Here is a 22022-nt window from a genome sequence, read left to right on the forward strand (position 1 = left end):
GCTCCAGACCAGTTACCAGGGGATGTGTCAATTTACTCAAGCAATGAAACCACATCTGAAACAGCAGCTTCAATTGGAGTCACCACCTAGTTAAGTTTATGTTAACCCACTGTTATTCACTAAGATCCCTATATTTTCTGCACAGGCCAAATAGTCAAACTGAATGGGGATATGATGGAAGTCACTGTTCCTACATTTTTCAAATCCTTGATGGTGTATTATTCTCTAAAATCCTTCCAGGAATGTGATGTCGATTTTCAGTTTGCTATTTTCCTAGGTAGTGGCTTGAATTTGGCCTTTCCTTACAATGAAAGTCTTCATTCTGCAGGTAAGGGGACCAATGTGGAGATTCTACCAGTTCCTGAGTATGTCTATTCTACTTATGCATTCCAGAACTGGAGAAATAACTCCAAGATAGTTTTGGATGCCCACTAGATCCACTGTGAAAAGTATCTGAGATTAAGCTCCATTGATCACTTTATCTCCATAAGCCCCTATTCTGACTGGTGGAAGAGTGACATTTTGGGTCTCTTGAAATGTCAATGTACCGTAATAATCGGAAAATCAAATTATTTTTCCCCAATGTATAGCCACCATGGTAAAAAGCTATAGGTCCTTTTGGGAAAGGCTTGGAGAAAGATTAACAGTATAAAAATTTGGCAAAGTAGCTGGGTACTTCCTTAAGGGGTCTGGCTTCCACTTAATTCAAGGGATTCTGAATCTGTAAACCGATTTAAGTCTGGAAATTGATTGAGGAGTTTTGACCCTCATTTTTGTGATTCACTTTAGACTCCTGTTAACTTGACCTAGAACTCTTCCATTTATGAAAATCAAGTAAGAATTTAGAAGTATGCTCATCTATTTCTCTTCTATGGACACCATAATCAACTAGCCAGTGCCATAGGTCTTTGTGCGTCATGATATTCTGATTACTGTTTTGGCTCTAGTGTCCTTTACACTAACTATACTTACCTTTTATTTAGCAACTAAGTGCTATCACATGGCCCTGCTATCCTGATATCTCATTTATCCTCATTGCATTTAAGGATTCCAGTTCAATCATAACTGTTCAAGCTGCAATTTCTGACCTGGAGAGAAGAGTCACCACAGAGCTTTTCAAGGATACTGGAATTCCCCCCACAAATTTATTTATCAGTCCTCCATCTGGACTCACCATGGGTGAGTGAGAAGGTCTTATATAATCAATCCACTCTAACATTCCAATCTTCCTAAGCCCTTTGATACCTTTCTGTATAGTATTCCAAGGTAGTTCTGGCATTTCAAGTTTATTTAATATAGGCACATTTGGGACCATCATTTATCCTACCAACCAAACATGCTACTAGAGACTTTTTTTTTTACATCTTTATTGGAGTATAATTGCTCTACAATGGTGTGCCAGTTTATGCTTTAAAACAAAGTGAATCAGCCACACACACACACATGTTCCCATATAACTTCCTTCTTGCATCTCCCTCCCTCTCACCCTCCCTATCCCACCTCTCTAGGTGGTCACAAAGCACCAGCTGATCTCCCTGTGCTATGTGGCTGCTTCCCACTAGCTGTCTATTTTACGTCCAGTAGTGTATACATGTCCATGCCACTCTCTAGGTTTGTCACAGCTTACCCTTCCCCCTCCCCATATCCTCAAGTCCATTCTCTAGTAGGTCTGTGTCTTTATTCCTGTCTTACCCCTAGGTTCTTCATGACATTTTTTTTTCTTAAATTCCGTATGTATGTGTTGGCATACGGTATTTGTCTTTCTCTTTCTGACTTACTTCACTCTGTATGACAGACTCTAGGTCCATCCACCTCATTACAAATAGCTCAATTTCATTTCTTTTTATGGCTGAGTAATATTCCATTGTATATATGTGCCACATCTTCTTTATCCATTCATCTGATGATGGACACTTAGGTTGTTTCCATTTCCGGGCTATTGTAAATAGAGCTGCAATGAACATTTTGGTACATGACTCTTTTTGAATTATGGTTTTCTCAGGGTATATGCCCAGTAGTGGGATTGTTGGGTCATATTAGTCTCTTAAGTAAAACACCCAATTCAGTGTTTTACTTAAAGGGCCATATCAATAAACCCTTCCTTATATAACTTTATATTCCTTCCACTATAATCCCACAACATTAAAATCCATTTCAAATCTTTTTCCTTGGATTTCTGTCTGTAAGAACTGGAAAAATCATGTAGTTCTTTTGGTATGTAGTGCAGGTCCTCATAGGTCACACTTCGTATCTCACTCTTTGGAGCCTGCTGGGACTTGAAACTAGTTATAGGTCTCAAAATAAAAAGGAGTGGCAGGTATACGTACTGAGGAGAATAATCTGTGCTTTGCAAAGTAACTACCTCTGAAGAAACCATTACAAGTTTTTCAGGTAAAAGAAAGCCAACTTCCTTAAGCAGAGGTGAAATGGCGGTTTCTACTGGCAAAAAAGAGCCCACAGAATTTAGGGATTTCATATCTCCAATATCACCAAGAAGTACCCATAAATTCCTGCTCCATTTCCTTCCTAATCAATGCATCATTTTAACAGAAGACGCCATGAGAAGTTGTGATTTCAATTTATATTGTAATTCGGTCACTCCCAGAATGAGACTCTGGGTTTGGTTAAATCTTGACTGTGGATACAGGAGATAAGGGTTTCTGACAGGGTATATACAAAATCTTTTAGGCCATTTATACAAAGTTTGAGCAGGGAATTTGAAGCCCTTGTTCATCCTTTTATTTCCCCACTTTCTCCAGTACAGTCAGGAGCAACAAGTCAGCCACATTATATTTCTTGGTTTGACAATGTTTTATAGTAATAAATACTCATGTGGTTACTCAGACATCACCGTTTATAGGTATTTTATTCAGAGTATCTAGTGACAATATTTTGCATATCTTTATGGCCACATCATGCCATGGGTTACAAGTAGCCTCTTTACTGGAAGGAGAGTCATTAATAACTTTGAATCTAATAAGATTAGAGAATCAATTCCAGAAAATCCAGAACCAATTCAGAAAACATATCTTTAACATTCTGTTCCTCTAGAACTACTTCAGTAGTAAAATATATATCAGCCAGCAATAACCAGAAAAACAGAAGCAATAAGAGATATATTAATAAATATATTGTAAATAATTGGCCTACACGATTGTAGAGATGGCTAGGCAAGTCCAAAATCCACAGAGCATGCCATTATAAAGGCAAACTGGACATCTCAGGAATAAGGTAAAGATGCTACTCACAGATGGAATTTCTTCTTCAGGGAACTTGCAGCTCTGCATTTAAGGCCTTTCAACTCATTGAATCATGTCAACTTAGACCATCTAGGATACTTTCCCTTACTTAAAATCAACTGATATTGACCTTAATCACAGTGACAAAATATCTTCATGGCAACACCTAGATTACTATTGATTAAATAATTTGTTACTGTCACCTAGCAAACTTAACACATAATACTGACCATTCCAGATCTCCACTTAGGCACATCATATTTAAAATATTGAAAAGAGAAAAACAAAGAAAAAATACTGGAATCAGGAAAAGAAAAATTACTTGTTACCTACAAGGGAAATCTAACAAGATGAGACCTGACTTATTAGAAACAATGAAAGTCAGAAGACAGTGGGATGATATATTCAAAGTGCTGAAAGAAAAAAAGAAAACTTATAAACCAATAATCAGATATCCAGAAAAAAATGTCTTTCAAAAACTCTAGTATGAACAGCTATACAACAAGGAACTAGACAACCTAGAAGAAAATGGAAAAATTCTTAAAAACACACAATGTACCAAGACTGAATCGGAAATAGAAACCCTGAATAGATGAATTACTAGTACAGAGATTGAATCAGTAATCAAAAATCTTCCAGTGAAGAACCAGAAGCTCAGGACCAGATGACTTCACTGGTGAATTTTGCAAAACATTTAAAGAAGAATTAACAATAATTCTTCTCAAACTCTTTCAAAAATTGAGAAAGAGGGAACACTCCCAAAATAATTTTATGAGGCCAGCATTATCTGCTACCAAAATCAGAAAAAGACACTACTAGAAAAAAACTACAGGCCAATATCCCTGATGTATATAGATGCAAAATTTCTCAATAAAATACTAGTAAACCAAATTTAGCAGTACATTAAGAGGATCACTCACCATGATCAAGTGGGATTTATCCCTGGGATGCAAGAATGGTTGATGTCACTCAATGTTAATACATTTTGTTGTAATGAAGATGAGAAATAAAGGAAATTGCTGACTAAAAAAAAAAACACAATGGTTGAACATATATAAATCAATCAATGTGATACATTAATAGAATGAAAGAAAAGAATCATATAATCATCTCAATAGACAAAAAGCATTTGACAAAATTCAACATCCATTCATGATAAAAACTTGAAAATTAATCATAGGAGGAATATATCTCAATATAATAAAGGCTATTTATGAGAAGCCCACAGCTAACACTATATACTCAATGGTGAAATGTTGAAAGCTGTTCCTCTAAGATCAGGAGCAAGACAAGTGTGCCCACTCTCACCACTCCTATTCAACATAGTACTGGAAATCTTAGCTAGAGCAATCAAGCAAGAAAAACATAAATGTATCAGAATGGGAAAGAAACAAGTAAAATTGTCTGTATTTGCAGATAACATGCTTATATATGTAGAAAATCCTAAATACTCAGCCAAAAGAAAAGTTGCAAGATACAAAATTAACCTACAAAAATCAGTACAATTTATTTACTCTAAGAACAAATTTTTTAAAAATAAAGAACTTGATCCCATTTACAATAGCATCAAAAAATAAAATACTTAGGAATAAATTTAACTAAGGAGGTGAAAGATCTCTACTCTGAAAACTCCAAGACAGTGAAAGAAATTGAAGAAGACACAAATAAATGGAAAGGAATTCCATGTTCATGGATTGGAAGAATTAATATTGTTAAAATGTCAATACTACCAAAAGCCAGCCATAGATTCAGTGCAATTCTTATCAAGATTCCAAAGGTATTTTTTACAAATGTAGGAAAAAGCACTACTGAAATTTGTATGGAACTGCAAAAGACCCTGAATAACCAAAGAAAATCTTGAGAAATAAGAACAAAGCAAGAGACATCACACTTCAAAACAGTATGTACTGGCATAAAAACAGACACATACACCAATGGAACAGATTTGAGAGTCCAGAAATAAACCCAAAAATATATGGTTAACTAACATTTGATAAAGGAACCAAGAATATTCAATGGAGAAAGACAGTCTTTTCAATCAATGGTGCTGGGATAATTGGATATTCACATGCAAAACAATAAAACCAGACCCATAACTTATGTCATTTATAAAAATTAACTCAAAATTGTTTAAAGACTCAAACGTAAGAACTGAAAACATGAAAATCCTGGAAGGAAACATAGGAATAAAGCTCCTTGACATGGGTCTTAGTAATGACTTTTTGGATATGATACCCAAACCACAAGCAACACAATTAAAAAAAACAAGTGGGACTACATCAAACTAGAAAGCTTCTGTCCAACAAAGGAAACAATAAAGTGCAAAGACATCTTACAAAATGGGGAAAAAATGCAAACGATATATCTGATAAGAGGTCAATGTCCAGAAAACACAAAGAACTCATACAAACTCTATAGCAAAAACATGTCCAATTTAAAAATGGGCAGAACGGACTTGAGGTTATGGGGAGGGGGAAGGGTGAGCTGTGACAGGGCGAGAGAGAGTCATGGGCATATACACACTAACAAACGCAGTGAGGTAGATAGCTAGTGGGAAGCAGCCGCATGGCACAGGGATATTGGCTCGGTGCTTTGTGACAGCCTGGAGGGGTGGGATGGGGAGGGTGGGAGGGAGGGAGACGCAACAGGGAAGACATATGGGAACATATGTTTATGTATGACTGATTCACTTTGTTATAAAGCAGAAACTAACACACCATTGTAAAGCAATTATACCCCAATAAAGATGTTAAAAAAAAATGGGCAGAAGACCTTAATAGACATTTTTCCAAACAAGGCATAGAAATGGCCAAACAAGTGGATGAAAATATGCTGAACATCACTAGTCATTAGGGAAATGCAAATCTAAACTACAATGAGATATCACCTCACATCTGTTAGAATGGCCATCATTACAAAGACAAGAGATAACAAATGCTGGCATAGATGTGGAGAAAACAGAACACTTTGCACTGTTGGTGTGACTGTAAATTGGTACAACCACTATGGCAAATAATATGGAGGATACTTAAAAAAATAAACATATAATACTGCAGTTCCACTTCTGGGAATATGTTCAAAGGAAGCAAAAACACTAACTCGAAAAGATATTCTCACTTCCATGTTCAGAGCAGCATTATTTACAATAGTGAAGACATGAAAGCAACCTAAGTGTCCATCGATGGATGAATGGATAAAGAAATTTTGGTGTATATATATATATATATACAATGGAACATAATTCATCCATAAAAATGAAGAAATCTTACCATTTGTGATGGACCTTGAAGGCATTATGCTAAGAGAAAGACAAATACAGTATGATCTTACTTATATGTGGAATCTAAAACAAAACAAAACAAAACAAACAAACAAAACCAAACTCAAAGGAAAAGAAATCAGACTGTGGTTACCAGAGGAGTGGGGAGCGATAGGGGAGATTAGAGGAATTTGGTCAAAAGATACAAACTTCCAGTTATTCGATAAATAAATACTAGTTATGTAATATACAACATGATGACTATAGCTAACACTGACGTATGATACATAGGAAAGTTGTTAAAAGAGTAAGTCTTATCAGTTCTGATCACAAGGTGAAAAAAACTTTATTTTCTCTTTCTTCTTTCTTTTTTTGGTATTGTATCTATATGAGCAGATGAATGTTAGCTGAACCAATTTTAGTAATCACTTCACAATATATGTAAATCAAATTCTCATGCTATATGACTTAAACTTATACAGTGATTCATGTCAATTATTTCTCAATAAAATTGGAAAAATGTAGGTGAAACAAAGACCTTCCAAAGTAAACAAAAACAGAATTTATTACTAGCATACAATCCATGCAAGGAATAATGAAGTTTTGCAAGCGGAAAGGAAGTGACACCAGACAGCAATTCAAATACATATGAAAAAACGAGAGCACAACTAAAGGTAATTATTTAATTATAAAATGTAGTATAAATGCATAGTTTATCTCCTTTTTTCTTTTAATTGATTTAAAAAGGAAATTTTTATAGTACAATGTAGGTATAATTGGATTGTAGGTTCTATAACATAGAAATGTAATATAGTTGACAGTAGCAGCACAAAAAAGGCAGTATAGCTGTATAGCTGAAAGTATAGCTGTATTGGAAGTGACACCAGATAGTAACTTAAATCCACAGACAGAAAGAGAACCCAAAATGCTAAAAAAGAAAGTCAATATAATAAACTCAATAAATTTATACTTGTTCTCTTTTCTTCTCTCACATTCTTCAAAAGACATAGAACTATATAAACTAATAATTATAATGATGTAATATTGGGTTTTTAACATAAATGGATGTAATATGTATAGGAATAATAGCAACAAAGGAGGAAAAGGGAATAAAGCTACATGGGAGTAACATTTCTATATCTCATAGGAATTGTTAGCATAAATCTGAAGACGTTTCTGATAAGATATATATGGTAAGCCCCAGAGCAAACAATAAGAAAATTACTAAAAAATAAAGCAAAAAAATCATTAAGTGAATTAAAATGTTACACTAGAAAATACTCACATAATAAAAAAGACAGCAGTAAAGGATAGATAAAGGAACAAAAAAAGAAATAAAATACATTGAAAAAAAGTAAAATGGCAGATGTGAATCCAACTCTATCAATAATAATATTAAACATGAATGGATTGAACAATCCAATCAAAAGGCAGAGACTGTCAGACTGGATGAAAACTTGTCAGAGAAAGTTAGATACATTCTCTACTGGACTAACACTTTAGGTTCAAGGATCCAAATAGGTTTAAAGAAAGCATAAGAGGGGTGAAGTGGCTACACTAATATTGTACAAAATAGACTTTAAATTTAAAAAGTTGCTATAGATAAAGAGGAATGCTGAGATAGTGATGATGTTTGTTAAATGATAAAAGTTTCAATCCCTCAGGAAAAAAATAAAAATTATAAATATATATGTAACTAATGACAGAGCCCTAAAGTAAATGAAGCAAAAAGTAACAGAAATAGAGAAATACACAATTTAACAATAACAGTGGGAGTCTTCAATGAATCATTTTCAATAACAGATAGAACTACCCAGCAGAGATTAATATTAAAATAGAAAACTTGAACATTATAAACCAACTAGATCTAATAGACTCCTGGAGAACACTCCACCAAACAATAGCAACATAAGTGTCCATCAACAGGTGAACGGACAAAGAAAGATGTGATATACACAATGGAATACCACTCAGCCATAAAAGGAATATATTTTTGCTCTTTGTAACAACATGAATAGACTTGGAGGGTATTATGCTAAGTGAAATAAGTCAGACAGAGAAAAACAAATACTGTATGCTATCAATTATATGTTGAATGTAAAACTAAAACAAACGTGAATATAACAAAAAAAGAAACAGACTCACAGATATAGATCAACTAGTGGTTACCAGGGGGGAGAGAGAAGGGGGAGAGGCAAGATATGGGTAGAGGGTTAAGAGGTACAAACTACTATGTACAAAATAAATAAGCTAAAATGATATATTATACAACACAGAGAATATAGCCAATATTTAAAAATAACTATAAATGGAATATAACTTTAAAAAATTGTGAACTACTAAGTTGTACACCTGAAACTTATATAATATTGTACATTAACTATATCTCAATAAAAGAAAACAAATGATATGAAAACCTAAAAAAAGTAATGAATTATTGGTGCATGCTACAGCATAGATGGATCTTGAAAATATGCAAAGTTTAAAAAGCCAGTAACAAAAGACCACATATTGTATGAGCCCCTTCATATAGATGTTCATCACTGGCAGACCTATAGAGATCAAAAATATATTAGTAGTTGTATAGAGCTGAGTGGGTGGGGGAGAAATGAAGAGTGACTGCTAATGGATATACGGTTCATTTATGGGGTGATGAAATATTCTAAAACTGATTGAGGAGATGATTGCACAACTCTGTGAATATACTATAAAACAGTTAATTGTATACTTTAAATAGATGAACTTGTGGTATTCAAATTATATTTTTAAAAGCTGTTATAAAAAGTTAATGCAAGCAGAGATTGCCTTCATCTGGAAAATTGTCTTTGTGTGTACTTTTAATACATCTTTGGGTCCTCGGTGCCCTCCTCATTCCTAATAATTCAGTTATGTTCATGACTTCAGTGACTCATAGTACAAGACCATTGTAATACTGACGTGTTTTAAGTAATTGAACAGGATAGAATTATGACTCTAGTAAATAACAAATTCTAACTGGGAATCATCATGAAGACTTCCTAGAGGAGGAGAAATCTAAGTTTTGTTCAGAATGATAAGTAGGAATTATCTAGGCAAACTGTAGCTGCAAATAGGCAAAGGTTCAGAGGAGAAAGAGCTTAAGGCTTTGCAAGAACTGTAGGTGACTTGGCAACAATGGTATGTGGAACTGTGGGTCTGGAATGGACTATAGGATTGGAAATAAGGCTGGAAAGGTAATCAAGTGCTCAATAAGGAAAGGTCCTGGATTCCATGCCATAAATTGTCTTCTCCATACTTAAGGTAAAAGAATTTCACTGAAAATTTTTAAGCATTGTTATTTCATGAAAAGATACAAAGTTTTAGATGCTTTTTCTAGTTTCAGTGTACAGAATGAATTAGGAGTGATCAAGACCATGGACAGAATTCAGTTAGAACATACTGTAATATTCTGAGTGAGAGATGATGGAGGTCTGAACTAGAAACATAGAAGTGGGAATGGAGAGAAGGGGGGACATTCTCATGATGTTATGGAGGTAAAACCAACAGGATTTCATGCTTAACTTATGTGAGGATTGATAGAAAATAATACCTACTTCTGCAAGAATTTAAGAACATAATATATGTAATTGTTCTACATGTGGGAGCTCAAAAAAATCTTAGTTTATATTTTAATTCTGTTTATACCATGGTATTTTATATACTCTGTTCTTAATTACAGGGATAATATTTCTTGTAATAATATAACATTTTTTCCATTTAACCTGAAATTGTTCTTATTACATATCTTAAGGGAATCTTCACTATATTTATAGTTAGTTGGATTCCTACAGTGATAGTTGTTAAGTGGCTTTTTCCATACATTACTACATTACCACTCTGGCAATGGTTTTCCCTGGTAGTTATTTAGCTCTCTCTCCCTCTCTCTTTTTCCCCTCTCCTCTCTTCTCTCCTCTGCCCCTTGCCCACCTCATTGTTTTCAGCTTATTTTCTCAGCAACAATGAGAGATTTTATATTAATTAGATCAAAGCAGAAGCCAGATCCCTCCTTGTACTGAACGTGGACTACCAATAGATATCCATTGCAGTGCACTGGGTCGGGGAGGGTATTTCTGAACCCCTTATATAATGGGATATACAAATATAAAAAATTTTAAAATATCATTTCTAGGAACAAATAACAGCAATCCATATCCTAATAGCATAAATCCTAAAAGCAAGGGTTTCTTTGTCCCTCAGTCCTTGCCAAATCTTCAAAGCTACCTTGACCTAGAAGGGGAGTCTATATGTTAGAATTAAATAGCATAAATAAGCTTATTTCTTCTACCAAGGCAGGGACTTTCTTTCCTTGCCTTTATGAGGTGTGCAAAAAATGTCTTGATTCTAAATTATTCCTTAAATACGATTCTGTTTCTTCCTTTAAAATCAACATTTCTGACCCTTGTCTTCATTTTTAAGTGTTAACTCACAGCCTGTTCTAGGCAAAGGAATACCAAATGCTTTTCCTGGGGAGGAAAAACAATTCAAGTGCAAAATTAGTCACCATAGAGTTGGACTTAATGGGGAAAACATAGGAACTACTTCAATATCCAAAATGAGGATACTCTTAAAAATATTCCAGTTCTGTACATGGAACTTTCTCCAGGATAGATCACAAGCTAGGCCACAAAACAAATCTAAAAAATAATCAGGGAAATGCAAAACCGTAATGAGATATCACCTCACACCTGTCAGAATGTCTACAGTCAAATAGACAAGAAATCACAAGTGTTGGCAAGGATATGGATAAAAGAGAACCTTCATACACTGCTGGTGGGAATATAAATTGGTTTAGCTACAATGGAAAATAGTATGGAGTTTCCTGAAAAATTTAGAGACAGAACTACCATATGATCCAGCAATTCTACCCCTGGGCATTTATCCAAAGAAAACAATTCAAAAAGATATGTGTACCCCAATGTTCATAGCAGCATTATTTACAGTATATCTACAGTAGCCAAGATATGGTAGCAACCTATGTGTCCATCAACAGATGACTGGCTAAAGATGTGGTGTATATATATATATATATATATATATATATATATATATATATATATATATATATATATATATATACACACATATATATAAAATATATATGTGATGGAATATTACTAGGCCATGAAAAAGAATGAAAATTTGCCATTTTCAACAACATAGATGGACCTAGAGGGTACTTTCCTCAGTTATATGTCAGACAAAGATAAATAGTATATGTTTTTGTTTATATGTGAATCTAACAAATAACACAAATGAATAAATATCACAACATAGAAACAACCTCACAGATACAGATGATGAACTAGTGGTTACCAGAGGGAACAGGGTGGGGGAGGAGCAAAATAGGTGAAGGAGATTGAGAGGTGCAAACTACTAAGTATAAAATAAATAAGTTACAAGGTTGTAATGTACAACACAGCAAATATAGTCAATATTTTATAACTTTTTATTGTGCATAATCTATAAAAATATCAAGTTACTATGTACTATGTACTATGCTATACACCTGAAACTAATATAATGCTGCAAGTCAACTATACTTCAGAAAAATTTCCAGTCCTATAAAATGATGGTGAATTGTAGAATAAAACTGAAGAGCCATAGATGTCTTAGGTATCTTCACAATATACTGAAAAGCAAATTATGGGATAAAATATGTCCATAATTGTTAAAAAAATGCTTATGGGTGGATCGTGAAAGCTTGTAAATATATAGAAAATAATATATCTGAAGTGGTTCTTATGTATATTTTAATGTATTTGATCTCATTTTTAAATGAAGTAATAAAAATATATAAATCATTTCAATTTCCCAAAATTTAAAAAAAATACTTTGGCCAAATTAAGGGGTATGTTAACTACCTGTTGATATAGGCTTTAAGGGAGAAACATGTGGCAAAAGATCAAGAAAAATATTTGACATGTCCATATATATCAAACCACAATTCCAATAGTAAGGAATAGAAAACAATAAAATATTCCAAGATATTCAGGTACACAGGTGTTCATCACAGAATTGATCTTACAAGTAAAAGTTCAGAACTATTTTAAACACAGCCCAAGGAAGCTTCGTTGTAGAAATTATAGCTCATCCCTGTGATGGCTTATTACGTAACAACAGAGCTAAAGGAGAATAATTATTTAGAAATATGGTCCCAGAGAACGATTATAGTGAAAATACACTTCAGTGAAACAATGCATACTTTATTATAAATATAAAGGTATGTAGATATTTATTTACTAAAAGTGTATTTTGTCAAGTACTGGTATTAGGAGTGATAATTCTTTTGCTATATTAACAGTTACAAATATTTTCTATTATAATCATGTACAGACTGTATAAAATGTTTAAAATAAATAAAAACAAGAAAGCTCCTGATAAAATATTGAGTAAATGCAGAGATGATTGCAATACCAAGTACAGAAAATTATACACGTAATCCAGCTCCCCTTACAATATTGGTGCATCTTACAAATGTAAATGGATACTATCTTTATAGATGGCCATTTATTAATGCACTTCGCCACCAAACTGCCCATATCCTTTGATACTTAAATTTTCCTATCTGCAATATTTGTTTAGAAAATAATCTGGAAAGTCAGCGAGATTTGTGCACTATGATGCACTTGACAGCTCTGTTTGTATAAACAAAAATGAGCAACAACTTACATGTTCAACAATGAGGAAGTACTTAAAATACATATACACACAAACACAGAGATATAGACATGGATAAGTTGTCTGCTTTGTAATTTTTTCCTTCAATGAAGCTGAAATATTATTCTGACAATGGGAAAAAGGGCAGGAAGTGTACACATATATATCCACCTATTAAGTCATCAATTCAATGAAATATTAACAGCCAAAGAAAATATTTTTAAATAATCTTTAATGACATGAAATGAAGTTCAAGAGTATGTGTGTGTATAAATATACACACACACATTTAAGTGTGAAAAAGCAGGTATAAAAACAATATGTACATTATTATATACATACATGACATATGAATCAGAAAAATACTAGAGAGGTACAGCCAAAAATGTTGCAGGTAGTTCTTAGAAAATATTAGACAGGTACAGATGAAAATGATTCAGGGAGGTATGGGTGCTCATTAGGATTGATTACAGGTGACATTAATTTTCTTCTGTTAACTTGTCCGCTTTGTGATTTGTTTCCTGAAATGAAGCTGAATTATTTTTCTGAGAATGGGGAAAAGGGCAGGAAGTGGGCACAGGGGAAGGAGGTGAAAAACAGTATTTAAATTCAGCAAAGCAACCAAGGACAGTGAAATACCATTTGCAGCCCATTAAGCTGGCCAAGACACACACACACAAACACACACACACACACACACACACACACACACACACATACACACACACACACATCAATTACAGTGACCAGGAGACTATGCAGGGGAAATGGGCATACTCTTTTTACTAGCTGAGCTGGCTGGCATGAATGAAAATCGGTACAATGCTTATGAAGGGGCCATTTGGCAACACACAGGAAAAGTCTTTAAAATGTCCATATGTGGATCCTGCAAGTCCACAATTAAGATCATCAGGTATGCTTGTGAAGATTTGGCTTGACAAGGGAGAATTCACTCATTGCAGTATACACAATGCTGGGTTTAAACACAGGGAAAGAACTAGGCACCACCTGAATGTCCAACAATGCAGGAATGACTACAGAAATGTTAGGGTCCATCGATACACTCTTCAGGCACTGAAGATGACGGTTCTGCAGCCTGTTGAATAACATGGAAAGAAGTTCAATGGGTTGATTTTTGTTTGGTTTTAGTTTTTGAAAAAGCAGATTAAGAAACACCACATACATGAACCATTCTATAACAGTGTGTTAAAAGGGAAGGTGGGGTGGAGGTGAGGAAGGGAGGGAGAGAGGAGAGGAGAGAGCCTGGAAAACAGCACACGGAAATGGTAAAAGTGGTTGTCTCCCGGTAGTAAGGTCATGGGGAGCAATTACTCTCTTGGGTTTCCCTCATCTGATTTCCTTCTCCTTCCTGATGTTTCTACCATGAAATTGTATCACCTGTGCAATAAACAAAGAGAGAAAGTGCTTTTTAAACCAAACCACAAGGAGAAGACAGCCTTTAACCTGTCAAGTGGCACAGATTAGCAAGATTATTCACAGCACCCAAGGTGGGTGTGGGGGGAAGGGAGGGGAGAGGAGAGGTAGGGACGACAGGGGAGTGGAGAGAAAGTCAGAGAGAGACACAGAGTGAGAGGGACTGAGACAGGTGGAGGGAGGGAGAGATGGAGGGAAGGAAGACGGGGGTGGGGGGCGGGGGGGCGGTTGTGAGAGAGAGAGACCTGCACTCCCAATACAATACACTGCTGGTGGGTTAGGGGGGCAAAGGGTGGGGCTGTAAACCGGGTGGGAGCCAAGGTTTGGCTCTGCTGGCTGGCTCGCTCCTGGGATGTCTTCATCGCAAGGTGGCCTCCTCATCGGTGTCTTCCTCGAAATCCTTGACGTCAGCACTGGTGGACTGTCTGGCCCAGGCTCCCCTTTCGGCCTCTCGTTCCTTATGCGACTTGAATCTCCCAACGAAAATTTTGCGGTAGTTCAGGAACATGCCATTCATCGCATCAATGGCCCGCTCGGCGGACTCCTGCTTCTGGAAGTGCACGAACCCGTAGCCCTTGGGCCCCTTTTCGTCGCAGGCCACTTTGCAGGAGAGGATGTTGCCGAACGCCGAGAAGATGTTGTACAGCGCCTTGTTGTCGATGGTTTTGCCCAGGTTCTTGATGAAGACGTTGCCCACCCCGCTCTTGCGGAGCGAGGGGTCCCGCTGGGACCACATGATGCGAACTGGCCTGCCCTTGATGACATCAAAGTTCAGGGTCTCCAGGGCCCGCTTGGCGTCTACCGGTTGCTGGTAGTTGACATACGCATAGCCCAACGAGCGGCGGGTGATCTTGTCCCTGCAAATGCGGATGGAGAGGATGGGCCCGGCTGGGCTGAACTTCTCGTACAGCATTGCCTCCGTCACCTCAGGGTGCAGGTCGCCCACGTACAGCGAGGCCATAGGAAAGTCCGGATTCCCCCCTGAGCCCCCGCCCATCTCCGCATCAGCATCCGCGGAGGCCACCGCCGCCGCTGCTACCGCCGCTGCCACCTCCGCACCTGCATCCGCATCCGCCTCCGCCTCCGCCTCCGCCTCCGCCTCCCCCAAGGGGGGCGTCGCAGCCTCTGCCGCCGCGGTGGCTTCGGCCACACTGGCCTCCGCCACGGCTACTGCCGCTGCCGCCAGGGAGGCCTCCGCCTCCTCCTCCGCTAGGGCTGCCGCCGCCTCCCCCAGGGTGACCTCCGCCACTGCCTCCTCCACTGAGGCCTCGGCCTCCAACTCAGCCTCCACCTCTGCTTCCGCCTCCGCCACGGAGGCCTCCGCCACCGCTTCTGCCACGGTCGCCGCCGCAGCCTCTGCCGCCGCCGCAGCCGCCGCCGCCACCGCCGCCGCCACTGTCGCCGCTGTCGCCACGGTCGCCGGTGCCCCCGGGCCGCTGCCGCGACCTCCCTTCCCGCGAGCTGGGGGGCGGAGAGGTGGGAGAGGGCAGGAGGGCGGGTGGGCGCCGGAACCCGGGCCGGGGGCGCGAGCGCTAGCTGGGGCGGGGGACCCCGGGCCAGCCGATCTGGCGAGTCCCAGTCACCTGGTATGGCGAGCGCTGCCAGGAGCGCACCGGTGCGAGTCGCAGCAGCCTGCAGCCCACTGCTGCTGCCGCCGCCGCTCGGTCGTGGGCTAGCGTGCGGGGCGCGGGCGGGCGGCGTGTGGTGGGGGGCGGGGGGTGTTGGCGTCTGTGGTCCGGGCAGCTGGGAAGGCTTCTGTCTCTTTGGTTCCCCCTGTGGCTGCTGCGGGGCTGCGGGGCCGCGGACGGTGGGAGGGGGCGGGAGCGGGAGGCTTGAGGTTGGGGGACGGGAGTGTGAGTCCTCAGCCTGCCGGATCGGCTGGATGTGTTTGAAGAGGAAGCCAGGGAAAGGGCTCCATGTGGACCGAGGGAATCTGAGTTAGATTTAGGGAGTTTTGTTTTATCCTTCCTCTCCCCATAGAACATTTAAATGATTAAATCAAGCACCTTGCAAGAGAAGGTGGGTGGCGTTGAGAATACACTTGCCCGGCCTAAACAAACCCAAGAAAAATGGTTTTCTCACGTTCAGGGGTTCTCCCCACCTCAAGGCACACACGCTCTCCAGCATCACCGCCACCAAGGCGGCAACTCTTACTCTGAGCTGGAGCTGGGGCAAGTGAGGCAAGCTCCCACTGCAGCCTGCTGACCCATTTTCTCAGAGATTCCTCCCCCTTTTCGGGCTCTTTCCCTCCTCTGCAACACTTGCAGAAGAGGAAATAAAGAACACAAGAACACGTATTCATTCATCCATAATGCCATGCCACAAATATTTATGGAGCCATTGCCGGTCCCTAGGGATATACAGGGGTCCGGGAGGCAAGAGGAAATAGACCAGTCAACTCCCAAGGTTGACCTTGGGAGTGGACAGTCTGGACTAGAAACCCTGTCCCTGCTCCAGACTATGGGAGAACTAGGGACCTGGGGTTCTTCAGCCCCCACCACCCCCCAACTCCTCCCACCCATCCAAGTCTCAATTCATGCAGCCTGGAAGCGGGGGAATCAAGAGCACCCTGTCCTTAGTGCTGTCCTCCATGATAGGTGAGGTAAGCCAAATCAAGAGCTGGGGACAGGGCCTGGTCCAGAGCCAGGCACTAGTTTGCTCTTGTCTCTGCCCTCAAGGTGCTGAAGTTCCCAACGTGAACCAAGAAAGGCATATCCATGTTCAAAACAAAAGCAAAACCTGAAATCTCTCTAGAATGAGGTGTCTCATTCCAGTTCACCAGCTAGTATTTATGGAAGCCTTATCCAGTACTTGGCACTGGGGGCTCAGAGACAGGCAGTGTGGTAAGTGAGCAGTGAACGTTGATGTGTTGGAGGTGTGGGGCAAGGTGAGGAAAGGTGAGCAGAGTGTATTGTGGGAGCAGAGAGGCCACACAAGCCCAAAAGCTGAGGGGATAGGCAAGCGAGCAACCATTAGAGTAGAGGGCAACAGAGGCTAGAGTCCCACTTCTTCCAGAAAGGAGAACCCAGCCACTAACCATTCCTGGTAGGAATCAAGCAAGGCAGCAAAGGAGAGAAAACCCCCAAGGCAAGCTCTGAAAGATGAGTAGCAGTCCACCACATCAAGGCAGAAGGGAAGGCACTCCAGACAGAGGCATCAGTCTGTGTCCAAGGCTCTGTAGCATGCTAGCACATGCATGGTCACTTCTGGTCATGCCTAATAATCTGGTGTGGACAGAGCTCATGATCTTCAAGAGTATATGGCAGGAGATGGGGCTGGAAGGTGTGGGGGGCCCTGAAAAGCAAGCTAAGGTGCTTGGACTCTATACCCAAGCTCACGGGGCCCACTCAGTACATTTAAGGAGGGACTCGGTATGATCAGATCTTTAGAAAGAGTACAAACTAAACATTAACACAGAAAGTAGTTAAGAGAGTAGATCTTAAAAGTTCTCAGTACAAGGGGAAAACAAAGTGTAACTAACTGAGGTGATGGATGTTTATTAAACTTCTTGTGGTAATCATTTAGCGATGTGTACCTATATCAAATCATTATGTTGTACACCTTAAACTTATACGGTGTTATATGTCAATTATATCTCAATGAAACTGGAGAGAAACCCATCAATACACATATAAATGCATGCACACACACACACACACACACACACACACACACACACACATGCCCCTGAGACAGAGCTGATAGAACAAAAAGAAGACAGTCAGTTGTGACCAGTTCCAAAAGAGTCAGAACAACCATTCCCTCCGTCCCTCCTTTCCTTCCATAAATAGGGGTTTCACATTTACCATGAGCCAGGCATTGAACTGTGGACTTCGGGGTCAGATATAAAAAATGATCAAGCCATAGTGCCTTTCCTCACTCCACTAAAGCTCAGGCTGCCCATACAAATAAGAGAAATGCCAGCAGAGGGCTATATGTACTATGTGATTGGACTATGGTGGCCATGGAGTTTCATCTGCCCAGCACATATTCTCACCTCCCCCTCACTCCCACCCATCCACCTTCCTTGGGTAAATAAAGCTGTTTTCTGTGGTGGCAGTGTTGGCTGGACCTGGGCAATTGCACATCATAGAACAACCCTGAACCTTCAGAACTGACTGGGTCACCATGGGGTGTGAGGCAGTGAGAACTTTCTCATCGCTGGCTGGAAAGCATCCCAAGATGGCTGAGAAGCAGACATACAGACGTGTGTCTCGCCAGCTTGCAAAGTCTAGCCCTCTGCCCCTAGACAGGGTGTCAGCAAAGGGCAGGGACAGAGACTTAGGAAAAGCCTGCTGTGCTGCTGGTGCCTTGACCAAGGTGGTCACTGTCACCGCTCTTAGGAGCCATCTCCTGAGGGTCTAGGTTGCTTGTAGGCAGGAGGCAGATGAACTTTGCCTCACCATTCCAGGTGGCCACCAAGAAGGACTTGAGGAGGCAGCGGCCAAGAGGGGAGCCATGATTGCTGGGAGGTAAGGGATGTGGGGATGACTAGAAGAGCTTCTCGGCCCATTGTCTGGAGACAGAAGTGACAAGAGGGACCAATTCAAGGACCAGGAGTCAACAAGGTCTCTTCCTCTGGCTTTGACTTCCAGCCCACAGAGCAACAGAAATCTGTAGGAGAAAGAGGTTCAGCAAAGTCATGCTGTGGCCAGTGAATCCACAAACCTGTCAAACCAGAAGACAATCCCCAGGCCCTTGACCCTCCAGCAACAGGAAGAAGGCTACTACAGTGACAAGGAGAGCAGCTGGGGAATGCTCTCCAAGTCCTTTCTCACAGAGGCTTCTCTGGGGTTCCCGTCTCCTTTTTTTCAGTTCCTGGTCACATCTGCAATCAAAAGTGTTCTGACTACTGGTTGCTATGATTGAGGCAAAAGTGAAGAGCCCTGTGGAGTGTCAGCAGAGCGAGGGAGAGGTCCCTTTCTTGTGGGAGGAAGTGTTACTCATTTTATTCACTCGATGATTCAACAAGTATTTATGGAGGGCTACCTTGTACCAGGCATTCTTCCAGGCAGAGAGCCCCTGCATCCAAGGAACTTATCTTCTAGTGGCGAAGACAGACAATAAACATGGCAGAAAATGTAAAAGCACTTAAAGGTTGCTGCAAATGCCCTCAGGGAAATAAATGAGATGATTTGGTACATCTTACCTAGACCCCAAGAGAAGTGGCAAAGGTCAGGGATGGCCTTTCTGAGGACAGTGATGTGTGGCCAGTCCTGCTGGAAAACAGGGGGAAAACCTGCCTAGCAGGGAGAACTGCAATTCCTCTGGCCTTGTGACAAAAAAGAGGGGCACTGGAGCCGCAGAAGAGATGCCGGTGTAGCTGGAGCCCAGTGAGAGAGGGGATGGAGGGAACAAAGGACAGTGTAGTGGTGGGAAGGAGCCATGATGGAGTTTGGTTTTCACTCAAAGAGCTCTGGGGAGCCAAAGAGAGAATTGAATCAAGGGAGTGCCATGATCTAATTATATTCAGTAATTTCTCTCTGGCTGCTCTCTGTGGAAAAAACTACAAGTGGGCAGGGCACAAAGCAAAGCACGGAGACCAATTCGGGCCCTCTTGCAGTAGCCCAGTTGGGAGATGGCAGTGGCTTGGCCCAGACTGGCAGCACGAATTTAGAGAATAGTGCATGGGTTCACGTGATATTTTGGAAAGAGAACAGACAGCACTTGCTGGTGGATTGAAGGCAGTTGGTGAACAAACTTAAGAAATGAATGATTACTATGAGAGTCTTTTCTTGCAAGTCTTGGTCATGGAGGTGTTATGTATAATCACAGAAAATACGGAGAGTGGATGTGATAGATTTGGACAAGGGAGAAAGACAGTTGGGGATGTGTGTCAAGAGTTCCAATTTGCACATGTTACGTGTCTGAAGTCTGGAAAAGTCTGCTCTCCATGTAGGCTGCAGAAACAGAATTATCAAGACAACAGGACACAGATAGTATTCAAAGCCACAAGACTGGGCAGAATCACCTAGAGAGAGTACTGTCAGGAGAAGAAAGTGCAGGGCTATTCCCTGAGACATGCCAACATGTAGAAGTTGAGTTGAGGATAACAAGCCAGCAGAAGAGATTGAGAAGGACTGGACGGTAAACGGGCTGGCCCTAAACCTGACTCCTCTCCAGGGCCGTGCAGGGTCCAGCCTCAGTGTCCTTACTCGGGTCCTGCTTTCAGTGCTCCTGGCTGTATGTGCATGGGACTTGGTTTAAAACGGGAGGACAACAAGGACTTTGTGTGCTAAGGGTTAGATTTCTCTTTCTGTTCATTTCAAGGTGGAGCTTTAAGGAGATAGGTTCAGATACAGAGACATTCAAAGAGTGTTTGGAGCCGGCCCTTCTCTCCCCATTTCATATGGCCCACCTCCTTCTTCCTATCAGGAGGGAGTAATAGAAAGGAATGGGGATGCGGTTCAGAGAGCAGGAGAAAAGAATAGAAAATAATGGAAGAAGGTAGGGGATGGGGGTGGGTACCAGCGGGGAGAGGGACAGATCAGCTCTACAGGTAAAAAATGAATCAAAACACTGAAAACAGGGATCTACATAAAGAAGTCTCTTCCTATGAATTTCTCATTGACATAGCTGTAGGAAGGATGCTCAGGGGAATAGAGAATGAAAACATACATGTATTTTGTAGTAGGTAAATTTATTTTGTCAATTCACACTGCCCCCAAACTCCCCCGAATGGAAATAATCTTGACATACAGGCCAGAAAAAATAGCAGCCTTAGACTTTTATTTAGGAAGAATTGGAAAGTGTTTGGGTGTGTGCCCCTGTTATTTAACAAATAAGAACAATGATTATTAAATTGTCTTGAATAAATACAGCACATTTAGCAAATGGTCCTTTGGATCCTTATAAAGTGAAGAGTTAAGGGAGGCAGAGATATAGGGCAGGGAAGGAATGAGAATTGAGTCAATAGACATAAGGGCCCCAGGACATCAGGATATACACACATGAGCATGTTTATCACCTAAGGATTCACACTGGGCAAACTAGGATACAAAGCAAGCACTCATCAACTTGGGAATGACTGGAGACATTGTGGCACAGCCATTCCATGGATTATTATGCAATCATTACCAAGCACGAGTTATGTCTATAGGGTCTGATTTAGGGGGACCTTCAAAATATGCTATTATTAAGTGAGGAAAGCAAATTGCAGAGAGGGGACAGTATATGGTCTCATTTGCATGTTGGGGGTCAGGGCACGGGAGGGAAGATAAGAGGTTGTGATCCCATATTTATTTGTATGCCTACTTGACATTGCCACCTGGATGTCTCATAGGTATTTCATCCTTAAATGGCATCACCATGCACTCGGGTATTCAAGTGAAATAAAAATGGAGAGCACCCTTATTTCCTTCCTCTCCCACTCCCACATCTTCCTCTGGACGCTGTCTCATCCTTCAGCCACTCCT

At 40.4% G+C, this 22022-nt stretch overlaps 2 protein-coding genes across 3 annotated transcripts in view; one reads left to right on the plus strand and one right to left on the minus strand.

Moving 5' to 3' along the window:
* The window catches only part of LOC132418300 (polyadenylate-binding protein 1-like 2), a 110075-nt gene extending 93895 nt beyond the window's left edge, over nucleotides 1-16180 (minus strand). The window contains exon 1 of one of the 2 annotated variants that reach the window (XR_009517981.1): nucleotides 14572-15693. Coding sequence is in view for 1 of the 2 variants with exons in the window: in XM_060002121.1 (XP_059858104.1) it covers nucleotides 14966-15604 (639 nt within the window). In the remaining variant the exon portion in view is untranslated. Of the gene's footprint in view, nucleotides 1-14281 lie in introns of those variants that run through there. The other variant, XM_060002121.1, reaches the window with a different exon arrangement.
* The window catches only part of LOC132418301 (doublesex- and mab-3-related transcription factor C2-like), a 346095-nt gene that overhangs the window by 209175 nt on the left and 114898 nt on the right, over nucleotides 1-22022 (plus strand). The gene's annotated exons all lie outside the window — the stretch shown is intronic.

This window comes from Delphinus delphis, chromosome X (assembly GCF_949987515.2).
Source record: "Delphinus delphis chromosome X, mDelDel1.2, whole genome shotgun sequence".
Lineage (NCBI taxonomy): Eukaryota > Metazoa > Chordata > Mammalia > Artiodactyla > Delphinidae > Delphinus > Delphinus delphis.